This window comes from Argopecten irradians, chromosome 5, assembly GCF_041381155.1.
Source record: "Argopecten irradians isolate NY chromosome 5, Ai_NY, whole genome shotgun sequence".
Taxonomy (NCBI): Eukaryota; Metazoa; Mollusca; class Bivalvia; order Pectinida; family Pectinidae; genus Argopecten; species Argopecten irradians.
In genome coordinates this window covers 40,678,495-40,691,338 of record NC_091138.1, presented here as the reverse complement: position 1 = coordinate 40,691,338, position 12,844 = coordinate 40,678,495, and the positions used below count along the sequence as shown (strand labels likewise).

The 12,844-nt window shown below is 35.9% G+C and overlaps 2 protein-coding genes across 6 annotated transcripts in view; one reads left to right on the top strand and one right to left on the bottom strand.

Annotated features, from left to right (window-relative positions):
• LOC138323854 (exportin-6-like) overlaps positions 1-12,844 on the bottom strand; it is a 603,808-nt gene that overhangs the window by 116,355 nt on the left and 474,609 nt on the right. The window lies entirely within an intron of this gene.
• LOC138323852 (calcium-dependent protein kinase C-like) overlaps positions 1-12,844 on the top strand; it is a 156,000-nt gene that overhangs the window by 33,581 nt on the left and 109,575 nt on the right. For 3 of the 5 annotated variants that reach the window (XR_011208598.1, XM_069268746.1, XM_069268748.1), the window contains exons 3-4: positions 8,199-8,281; positions 10,393-10,410. Coding sequence is in view for 4 of the 5 variants with exons in the window: in XM_069268746.1 (XP_069124847.1) it covers positions 8,199-8,281; positions 10,393-10,410 (101 nt within the window). In the remaining variant the exon portion in view is untranslated. The remainder of the gene's footprint in view (positions 1-8,198; positions 8,282-10,392; positions 10,411-12,844) is intronic. The other 2 variants (XM_069268749.1, XM_069268750.1) reach the window with 1 other exon arrangement.

Genomic DNA, 12,844 nt, shown 5'->3' with positions numbered 1-12,844 from the left:
TTCTCTGAAACCAAGCATGGGATAGCACCCATAATGCAATGGTAGCATCCTTATAGGGTGGGGATTCAAACTTGTACAAATGATGGGGCAGACCCCCGGGGGCCTGAGGGGCGGGTCAAATGGGGTCAATTTGGCTATTTCCATATAAACGACTTCTTCTCTGAAACTAAGCATGAGATAGCACTCATAATGCAATGGTAGTATCTTTATAGGTTGGGGATTCAAAATTGTACAAATGATGTGGCCTGACCCCCGGGGGGCCTGAGGGGCGGGGTCAAAAGGGTTCAATTTGGCTATTTCCATATAAACGACTTCTTCTCTGAAACCAAGCATGGGATAGCACCCATAATGCAATGGTAGCATCCTTATAGGATGGGGATTCAAAATTGTACAAATGATGGGGCTGACCCCCAGGGGGCCTGAGGGGCGGGGTCAAAAGGGGCCAATTTGGCTATTTCCATATAAACAACTTCTTCTCTGAAACTAAGCACGTTATAGCACCCATAATACAATGGTAGTATCCTTATAGTGTGGGAATTCAAAATTGTGCAAATGATAGGGCTGACCCCCCGGGGGCCTGAGGGGCGGGGTCAAAAGTGGTCAATTTCTATATAAATAACTTTTTCTCTGCAACTTAACATGGGATTACGCTCATAATGCAATGGTTACATCCTTATAGGGTTTGAATTCAAAATTTTGCAAATGATGGGGCTGACCACCCGGGGGCCTGAAGGGTGGGGTCAAAAGGGGTCAATTTAGCTATTTCCATATAAACGACTTCTTCTCTGCAACTAAGAATGGAAGAGCACTTATAATGCAATGGTAGCATCCTTATAGGGTTGGGATTTGAAATTGTACAAATGATAGGGCTGACCCCCGGGGCCTTAGACGGCAATAGATGCGAGGTCAAAAGGTCAATTAGGCTACTCTTTTCATATAAATTGCTTTGTCTCTGAACCTATGTATTGGATAGCATATTTGTATGGTATCAATAGCATCATTGTATGGTTGTGATTCAAAATTAAACTTTGGGAGTCAATTTTGCTTATTTTTCTAATTGTCTGAGTCTTGTGATAATTACTAACAAAAAACCAGGTGAGCGATACAGGCCCTCTGGGCCTCTTGTTTTATTATAAAGTAATTAAAATTGAAAAATAACAAAAATTCAAATAGGGCAAAAAAGTAAGCACACGGACCCCCAATTTTTCTTCCTGATTTAGAAAGAACAACCGTTTCCTTATTATTGATATGCAAAATAATAACAAAAGTTTAATACCAGAACTTTTTCTGTAAAGGGTTAAATTTGGCAAAAATGGCTGCAAATGGTGCATTTTTTAGCTCAAAATTAAGGGGTAGGGTAGCATATGTTGTTATTCTGAGAAAAAATATTAGTCTATTTGATCAAAACTGATATATTTTTTAAAGAAGACTACTAGAAAATGAATTCTACAAACATTCATACATATCAAACACCTCATTAGGAAATTATGGCTTTAATCTCTATCTGATATGGTCAAAACGGCAAAATTCCCATCAAATCCAATATTTTGTCAACTAGGTATCTTTGAGTGACAATAGCTCAATAACAAGCACACGAACATATGTTTTTTCTTCCATTTTCTTTTATGGTATGAACTCCTTTTTCCAAAAATCTATATGAGAAAAAAAGTTTAATACAAGAAATTTTGACTTCTCAGAGGTGTACATCCTTAAATAGTTTGATTACATAGTTTGGCAACCAGCAGCACCAGATGAACCTAGAATATACCATTTAGTACCTGGCTCAGGAGTTGTATCTCTTATTTTTTCGATGATAGTTTGATTATGTTTGACTGGGAATTACAGCTTTAGAACTAAACTCAGGGTCATGTGAAATGTAAGACTCAATTCTCTTACATAGTTTGTTTATGGATTTATTTGGGTGATGGAGAGATGTGAATTACGATCTTTAGATCTAAACTGGGGCATGTGTACGACTTTGTGTTGAGTGGTTTAGTTCACGATTGTTTTACGATGGAATCAAATGCCTTATGCACACAGATGCAGATGTGATTGTGGTAGTGGTTAGCAGTGAATGTACACGACCTTGATCTAAGTAACACAAATTACTAACAGTGCTCTCAAGATTAGCTCGTGAGTGAGTTATATATCGCTTATCAACAGATGCTGTACTATTCTCTCTTTTAAACTCGCACTAAAACATTGGGCGGAGAAAATCTTTTACTTCTGCTATATAAATAGGGAAGGCTAGTAATCTGACCTTTCCACATTGTTATAAAATCAAAGAACTTTTAATGCACATAGCTTCAAAAAGAAAGATAAATAATGTATCAGGAAAATTTGCTGTGAGCCAGGGAAGTAATATACCTATTTGTGTCTTGATCTTTTAAACTATTCTGACCTAGAGCACTTTGGCTGTATCATGTATAGTCTTTAGCCTGGGGTCTGTTGAGATCTAGGGTTAGGATGACTTATCTCCCTTGATTTTAATTTGTTCTCTTCTTGCTATTCTTCTTTCTAATGTCTCCCTATTGACACGGCATCACTTTTGGTTTGGAGTTTATTTTCACCCCTATGGTCAGTTCCAAGGCGGAGACATGCCTTAGTCTATAAAAGAGTTTTAAGTATTCATATCTTGTATACTGTAATCGGGTTGTCTGTCTGTCAGTCTGTCTGTAGACACAACTTTGTCCAGCAACTTCCTCCTAAACTGCATGATAGGTTTTGATAAAATTTGGTACAAAGAACCCTGACATAAAGGAGAGTTGAGTACACTATATAGGGTCCCCTATTCTAGGAGTTATCATTGAATTTGTGCAGCGAGGGTATTAGTCGGCCACTCTGGCAACAGTTCTAGTTGCTCCTTAACTTACGGCATTCAACATGAAGGGTGTGGGACTATTGGTTTGTCTGTTGTCTGTATAAAGTGACTGAGTTGAGTGTGTTGTTTGGTGTCTTCAGTAGCATACTTATGTGAAACAGTACTATAGAAAAGGTAAAAGTTATGCTATCACAAGGAGACACAACACAAATATGTAACAGCCTCTAAAACAAACAGACCTTTACACACACAACAAACTGCATTCAGGGGAGGCTATTCTAAACTTACTCTGAATGTTAATAGGACATTAATCACAATCTACCAACCAAGTCCTGTTTTGCTCAAGAATTCATTTGCAACAAAGTTGCTATAAAGTGCTATGGTATCGCACAAATTGTAATCAATGCAACAAGTAATCTTCAAAACATGACAGGATGTTTTAACTTATTGTTGCAGGAAGGCATTCATCATCTTACTAAGCTGTTACATGTTCTTTGGTTTCAGCTTGAGTTTATAGTTCCAAGTCTATAGTCGTTTGTTTCATTGTTTTAGCTTAAGTCTAGTTCTGAGTCTAGCTGTTCCAAGTCTATCTTCGTGTGTTTCATTGTTTTGGCTTGAGTCTAGTTCTGAGTCTAGCTGTTCCAAGTCTAGCTCCGTGTATTCCATTGTTTTGCATATGATTTAAGAGTGTAATGGTGGGGTACTGTTTATGAGCATGGCTGCATAGAAATAATTTATTGTGCAATATCCAACACCAGAACTTAACAAGAGCACTGAGACCAGACGCCTGCCAATAATTCACCAATTTATCACACATGTACCATGATTTATTTCTTAGATATTGCAAAACTTTCCTCAAAGTTTAAAGAATGTGGTGACAATTTCTTTACTGAGCAGACGCTTTCTCCGGGAAGTTGTCCCCTGAGATTAGATGAAACGAGAATTCCATGGCAACGTGTTTGGTAATTTAACCTGAAGCTACCAGCTGTTATTTGTAGGGAAGGAACGATAGTATTTTATCTATACCAGTAAAGTTCCAGGTTATGTACTTCAATGAGGATGGAGTTCATATAATGAAAGATAGAAAAAATTTATTTAATTTTGTACCAGAATTAGTTATGCCTTTTTAAAAAACTTTAGTCTAAATATTTAACTCAATCTGTGACTAATATTAAGTAAAATTAAATGACATTTAAAATGATTTATTCATTGAAAAGAACCTATTATATCAAATCAGACGTATCAATATAGGCCATATACCTATGTTAAGAGAACTTGTGTGAAGGGTGGGGAATGTGACTGTATAGAGGCACCACGTGTTAAGAGTCTATATATTAACTCAGTAAATTTAGGAGTCTCAAGTGGTCTGTGACATTGGATATGATAACAAAATTACGTCTGTGTAAACATCAGAACAAAAATGCAGAATATTGTTTTTACTATGTAAATATTCCAACACCAGGAAATGTTCGCAGTAAAAGAGATGCATGCACACAATTTTTGTGTGAAGTATTCTCAACTAAGGAAGATGTGGTCCTTGACATTGTATGGTTTTGTAAATTTATTTATACTTTTAACTTACGTAAATGACAAGATAGTTATGGGTTAGGATGACATGACAAGATAGTGATGGGTTAGGATGAAACAGCATCGAGTGGTTCAGATATGTCTCACTATACATGTATCCTGTTTCTGATGGGAACTCATTCACCCCTGATATTGCATAATGGACTGGTCTATTCTTTGATTTAGAAGAGTCTAAATGTGTCTTCAGGGGTGAATGGCTGAACTACTGAAACTCTCTCTGCATTTCTAGAAGTTGACATCTTGAACAATAACATCCTCCTGTTAACTATCAGACTATAGTATTCATTTCACGAAGCTATTGGTTGATTTTTCGTCCAATCAGCGACAGTTATTCTATGTCCTAATTTTCTGGTAGTAGGTGGTGGCTGGTTCTGAGAGAAGGTTGCAACCCAGAAATACCAGGTCAATATGTCCAATTATAACAGATTTTAAGAGAACTAAGAATCAGATATTAAATTCTTAATTTTCACAGAGCCAGTTATAAAGTGTTGGACACCTAAACAATGTAGCCAACATTAACCCGATAAGAATGGCTTATGGACGAATATGAGATGTAGTAATTGTTATTGTGTTTAGAACTTGTGGTTGAAAGTTAGACAGACACCTGAACCAATATGCCACCATAGATCAGAAGTTGCGGGCTAATTGAACAAAGTCAGACACCTGAACCAATATGCCACCATAGATCAGAAGTTGCAGGCTAATTGAACAAAGTCAGACACCTGAACCAATATGCCACCATAGATCAGAAGTCGCAGGCTAATTGAACAAAGTCAGACACCTGAACCAATATGCCACCATTGATCAGAAGTTGCAGGCTAATTGAACAAAGACAGACACCTGAACCAATATGCCACCATAGATCAGAAGTTGCGGGCTAATTGAACAAAGTCAGACACCTGAACCAATATGCCACCATAGATCAGAAGTCGCAGGCTAATTGAACAAAGTCAGACACCTGAACCAATATGCCACCATAGATCAGAAGTCGCAGGCTAATTGAACAATGTCAGACACCTGAACCAATATGCCACGTACTTTCTGTACCCTTTATGAATCGGCCCGATATGACTGTTGGCTTTGTATCATAACCAGGATATACAATACTGGCCATATTTATGGATTAGGTTCTACACATCACCACTGGATCATTTCTACATCTGTTGTCAAAACAGCAGCGATCACTTCAGTTACTGATGTTTTTTACTGATAATCTCTATATACCATTGCATGTTTTTATGTAGTGCCATGTTATAGTTTAGTTGTCTGATGTAACAATTGTTTATTTTTTTTTTATCAGTTGACCTATTTTCTTATAGATACTACACCGATATGAAACAAAATAGTTTTACCTAGTCGTAAAAACTATTTAGCAGGAAATTACTAAAAACTCTGTAAAGAGCTATATAGTTCATGTGATATGTTTCAGCTCAGGCTAAGTGTCTCCACTCAGACTAAATGTTTCAGAAGAGGCTAAATGTTTTAGCCCAGACTTGATGTTTCAGCCCAGACTAAATGTTTTTGCTCAGACTAAATGTTTTAGACCAGACTTAAATGTTTCAGACTAAAAGTCTCCGCTTAGACTAAATGTTTCAGTCCAGAACAAATGTTTCAGCCAAGACTAACTGTTTCATCTTAGACTAAATGTTTCAGATGAGACTAATTTTTGATTAATTTGAGAGCTTCTTGCTTGTGTCTGAAATGTACTGGTCTAAAATGTGTAATTATGTATGTTTTGGGAGGCTGCAGTTGTTTGTGTCTCCTTGTGATAGTTTAACTCCTAATTGAACTCCATCTTTATAGTGCTGTCTCTCTGAATTTATTTTAAGACACTGAACAGCACACCTCGCTTGCTCCCACTAGATGATGAAATATTAATTACAATAATTAATTGTATTTTTCAGTGTGCAGTTTTGTAGTCCATAAGAGGTGCCATGAGTTTGTTTTCGAAGTTGCGGGCTAATTGAACAAAGTCAGACACCTGAACCAATATGCCACCATAGATCAGAAGATCAGGCTAATTGAACAAAGTCAGACACCTGAACCAATATGCCACCATAGATCAGAAGTCGCAGGCTAATTGAACAAAGACAGACACCAGAACCAATATGCCACCATAGATCAGAAGTTGCAGGCTAAGTGAAACAAAGTCAGACACCTGAACCAATATGCTACCATAGATCAGAAGTTGCAGGCTAATTGAACAAAGACAGACACCTGAACCAATATGCCACCATAGATCAGAAGTTGCAGGCTAAGTGAACAAAGTCAGACACCTGAACCAATATGCCACCATAGATCAGAAGTTGCAGGCTAATTGAACAAAGTCAGACACCTGAACCAATATGCCACCATAGATCAGAAGTTGCAGGCTAAGTGAACAAAGTCAGACACCTGAACCAATATGCTACCATAGATCAGAAGTTGCAGGCTAAGTTGACACCCTGACCAATGAATATGCTACCATAGATCAGAAGTTGCAGGCTAATTGAACAAAGTCAGACACCTGAACCAATATGCCACCATAGATCTAATTGAACAAAGTCAGACACCTGAACCAATATGCCACCATAGATCAGAAGTTGCAGGCTAATTGAACAATGTCAGACACCTGAACCAATATGCCACCATAGATCAGAAGTTGCAGGCTAATTGAACAAAGTCAGACACCTGAACCAATATGCCACCATAGATCAGAAGTTGCAGGCACAATAGATCAGAAAAGTCAGACACCTGAACCAATATGCCACCATAGATTGCAGGCTAATTGAACAATGTCAGACACCTGAACCAATATGCCACGTACTTTCTGTACCCTTTATGAATTGGCGGATATGACTGGTGGCTTTGTATCATAACCAGGATATACAATACTGGCCATATTTATGGATTAGGTTCTACACATCCACTGGGATCATTTCTACATCTGTTGTCAAAACAGCAGTGATCACTTCAGTTACTGATGTTTTTACTGATAATCTATATACCATTGCATGTTTTTATGTAGTGCCATGTTCTAGTTTAGTTGTCTGATGTAACAATTGTTTATTTTTTTTTATCAGTTGACCTATTTCTTATAGATACTACACCGATATGAAACAAAAATAGTTTTACCTAGTCGTAACAACTATTTAGCAGGAAATTACTAAAACTCTGTAAAGAGCTATGTAGTTCATGTGATATGTTTCAGCTCAGGCTAAGTGTCTCCACTCAGACTAAATGTTTCAGAAGAGGCTAAATGTTTCAGCCCAGACTAAATGTTTCAACTGAGGCTAAGTGTTTCAACTCAGACTAAATGTTTCAACTGAGGCTAAGTGTTTCAACTCAGACTAAATGTTTTAGCAGACTAGTGTTTCAACTCAGACTAAATGTTTTAGCTCCAGACTAAATGTTTTCCGACCCAGACTAAATGTTTTTGCTCAGACTTAATATTTTAGATCAGACTTAAATGTTTCAGACTAAAAGTCTCCGCTCAGACTAAATGTTTCAGTCCAGAACAAATGTTTCAGCCCAGACTAACTGTTTCATCTTAGACTAAATGTTTCAGATGAGACTAATTTTTGATTAATTTGAGAGCTTCTTGCTTGTGTCTGAAATGTACTGGTCTAAAATGTGTAATTGTGTATGTTTTGGGAGGCTGCAGTTGTTTGTGTCTCCTTGTGATAGTTTAACTCTCTCCATCTTTATAGTGCTGTCTCTCTGAATTTATTTTAAGACACTGAACAGCACACCCCGCTTGCTCTCACTAGATGATGAAATATTAATTACAATAATTAATTGTATTTTTCAGTGTGCAGTTTTGTAGTCCATAAGAGGTGCCATGAGTTTGTTTCATTTACATGCCCTGGAGCAGACGTTGGTCCAGACTCAGATGTAAGTACCATGTATTCCTCCACACTAGCTAGTTACTAGATTATATTGATCATTCTAGTTCTCATGATTCCCTAACTAATGTCACATAAAGATAGCAGGATTTTTCCTTTGGTACAGATTCTTATATGGGTAATGTTGCAAGCCGAGATGAACTCATTCCCTATTTGATTAAAAGAAAAAAAATCTTTCCAGGAAAAAAAAGAGAACTAAAAGAAGAATGTTGAGAAGTATTTCATAAAGTTTTATGAAAATATTTTTCCTACATTCTAAGAAAGGATAAATGGAAAATTTACAATGAATTAAAGGTCATTCTACTACCACAGCAGGAAATCCTAGCGTAGTTTAAACTTTAAAATAAAGGATGGATAAACGTTAAAATCATGTATGGAAAATGCCTGTATTGTCTTGAAATATTGCTTAAATATACATCACATTTTAAAATATCACTTGAGGTTAGAGATGGCATATATTTAAAATGTGAAGAATTTTTTCAATTTTTGTTTTCTATATTTTATTTATCTAGTGTAAGTTATGAGCTTTTCAAACTTAAGAATTTTTTTTTCGTCCCCCTATATTTCGGATGGAAAGTTTGTAGGATAAATGTGGGTGGAGGTCAAGGTCACCAAAAATAGTTCATTTATTTTTATTTTAGTGTAAGTTATGTGCTTTCCAAATTTAAGAAGAATTTTGTATTTTTTTTCTTTTTTTTTCTGTATTTTGGATGGAAAGATTGTAAGATAATGTGGGTGGAGGCCAAGGACACCGAAAATAGTTATTTTAATCATTTAGTGTATGTTATGTGCTTTCCAAACTTAGAAGAATTTTGTAAATTTTTCGGTATACTGGTGATAGGGGTTTAACATTCATTAGCCAGTATGTATTCTCTGTTTGGTAATTATATAAGTACAGTAGATACTTCGTTTCTTTACCATTCGACCTTGAGTCTCCTTGACCTTGACCTACAAACTGAGAACATTCCTAAACTGACCTTTTATCAGCTGATGTATGTACAGTCAGGTTAACATTGTCAAGACACATGGTTGATTGCACTACGCTTTGCTTCACTTATCACCCGTAGGTCAACTAAGCCAAAAAATCTTGCTTTGATGACGTCACTCTATAGATAGAAACAAACCAATAAACTGTGTAAAGTAAGAACTCTTCAGGTTTGGAGGGGGATAGTTATCAATGAAATGGCTGTCTCCGTGTAGACTTGTCGCAGTAGTGGTATTGCTGACATCAAATCATGTAATGTATTCAATCAAATAAGCGCCCTCATCCCTATAAGCGCTCCTCCCCCTTCTCTACGCTTCAATTTGATTTACTTTGAATCAAATGCAGATTGAAAATATGAAAAATGTGTTGTTTCCTTATTGATTTCTTTTACAAATTGATTTATGGCTTACTTTATAGAAAAACTTTATGAAAGGCTAATCCAAATTTGTTTCTATTAAGGACCCCCTTATTTGCTTCATTTTTTAAGTGCCCTACCTGGGTGCTTATGCAGGATGCTTATTGGGTCAAAGACGGTAGTTTTATTGAGAGAGAGAACTGTACTTAACGACACGATAATGCGTTATAGATGTTACAAATTACCCAAATCGGAATAACATACATGTTGCAATTAAATTCATCAGAGTTCACAGCAATTATCGATGCCATTGTTGTTGATAATTGTAAGTGCCTGCCATAAAGTGTATAATAGCTTCAATCTCATTGGTTAAATACAAGATTGGAAAATATGACGGAACCAATCAGGTGAAATCTGTTGAAGAGAGACGTGGCTGAGCTGACCCACGAGTGATAAGTGTAGCTAATACCATAGTGCTGTTGGTCTCAATATATATCAGGTTTACAGACGATAGAATTTTCTTTTTTCTTACCAGCTAAATTTTCCTTTTTGATAGATCTTAAAAAACAAGTAAAGGGATGTTAACAAACGAATACAAAAGTAGGTCACATTGATTGAAATAAGGTTAATTAGGTCAGGTTGACTAGTTCCAGAAAATGTAATAAATAAGCAACAGTACTGGAGCATGTCATGCGTAATTTTAGGTCGTCACATTATTTCATTGATATGTAAGCTGAACTGTAGCCATATTTTCTCTAAGGGAAATTCACAGAGGAAGGTGAGACTGTTTCTAGATAGACCTGCCGTTTGTCAGGCAGTACTTCTCTTACAAGTCTTCATTCACTCATGTCTTCTATGTAGTTATTGTGTTGAGGCACGCCTCCGCTGTGTGTGTTCACCAGGGGCAATAACTCCCCTCGCCTGTCATATCACAAATCCTTCTTTGTCATGTGTTGATATTATAATCACTGCTACATTTCATATCTGTTCAGTTACACCAAAAGGTTAAAAAAGATACTTTAAAGAATTTGAATTTGTGTGATGCACTTCACATCCCACACTAGAACGACCTTGACCCTTGTTGTTCAATGTCAAGTAGAATGTATTTGCTTAACTACATCAAAATATTAATTTGCATATTATTTCTTGTTTGTTTTTAAATTTTTTGGTTATTATTATTATCTTTTTTTTTTCGAGATTTGTGAAAATGTTTTCTTGCATGAAAAATATTTTTGGAACAATTGGAATTTTATGTTTTCTCAATTTTTTCCCCCATTATCTTCTAAACAGATATAATAAAACAAAATTTCAAATCACTATAATTAAAGTTCAATCTTCTTCAGTATCATATATTTGTTTGCTTCAACTTTTACAATAACAATAAAAACCTAATTATTATTCTACTTAAAATATATTTCTTTATTTTCTTTGTACTTATACGTAAGCCATATTATAATTCTGTTTTCGTTATGTTTGAATGAATGTGACTAAACATATATTTATTTTGTGTCTTTGGTTGTTAAATATTTATTAAGTATATATATATATTCACTATAAATGCTAACTGTCCAAATTTCTGTACCTGTGTCTGCAATCGCAGTTAGGAAATAATAAAATCTACGGTCAACCCTGTCTATTCCGACCACTCAAAGGACCAAGAAAAATATAGTCTTTATAGCCAGGTGGTCCTTATACACAGGTTCAACAACCATTTAGGACCCTGAGAAAGTGGTCTTATTAAGCAGGTGGTCTTTAAATTGCTAGGGTAGGTTAGACTGTGTAGACAAGTGTCATGGATTCACCTTATTCGATAATCAACATGATCGAATTGTGTATTCCTGTATTTGCATATTATGTCATGATCGAATTGTGTATTCCTGTATTTGCATATTACGTCATGATCGAATTGTGTATTCCTGTATTTGCATATTACGTAGTTATCTGGTTTTGCGGTCAGGTATTGATTTTATGCCATGTGATTATGAGCTAATAATGACATATTTTTCAGAGAAAGGGACGTCATTTTGGCTCACAAATCAATCGATACCTACCTGCAAGGGCAGATAACTCTATGATCTGCAAAGACAGAATTACATACAAAAAATGTCAAGTCATCTGAGACCATATCAATGAATGTGTATTATTCAGTTTACAAAATATGAAGATAAGTTTGCCAGAATTTGGATTCTCATTAAATACACGACATTAAAGAGATCAGAGTTTAGTGATAGGATGATTAGATGATTGTTTTGAAAATGATTTCATTAATATTTGAAATATTTTAGTTCTTAAAGTGAATAGTCGGGCAAAGAAAACCAGTCTAAATGCGTTCATTGGCCTTCCAAAAGTTCTCGCATATTAATACGACGGTCAAGTTCTGCTTAGTTTCCCAGTTCTGACCATTAAAGTAAAGAAAAGTTGAAAGCATTGAAAGCGAAGCTGTGTGGAAATGTAACCAAGGACATAGTGAGCTTGGAGGACGATTTAGAATTCCCATACTTTAAATTAATTTCTTCGTACGCAGACAGATTTTGACGAGAGATTTTATTTTTCCATTTCATAAGAAATTATACTGGATACATTCACACCATTTTTACCGAGTTTAGCCATCCTTGCCCGACTGTTCACTTTAATTTGTCCCCATTAAACCCATCCCATGTTCATATTTTCATAGTTTGAAAGTGTATTCCAGTACTGTGTCGGTGCAAACTATCGAAATCCTGTTATCAATACTGGTATAATAAATTCTAGGATAAATATTTTATGTGGTCTCGGTATTGTCCCCAGTAGATCAGGACATTATCCCTCGTAGGCTAAGGTAATGTTCCTAATGTTAACATTACATACTGTCCCCACAAAGTACAATGTAGAGGATTTGTTCCTTTAAAGTTTTCATTTTGTTCATTTTAGGTTTCTGTAATACCTAAACATTAGTAATCTGTAAAGGTCTACCTCAGGCCACTTAGACGATGTTCCTTAGGCTTTCTGTGGCTTTCTCTGGCTTTCTATTGAGTTTCCCTGTCTCCCAAACATGTAAATGTGGACATGAAATGCAAATTAGACTGGAAAAAATGATGACAGCATCCCAATATGTCTCCTGAAAGCACCACAAAATAGTTTTACATGTAAATGAGGTTGTCTTGAACAACTGCACAGCCTGACATAATAAGTGTAGGCTGCAATTAGTTTTCATAATCTTTGTTGCAAAATTG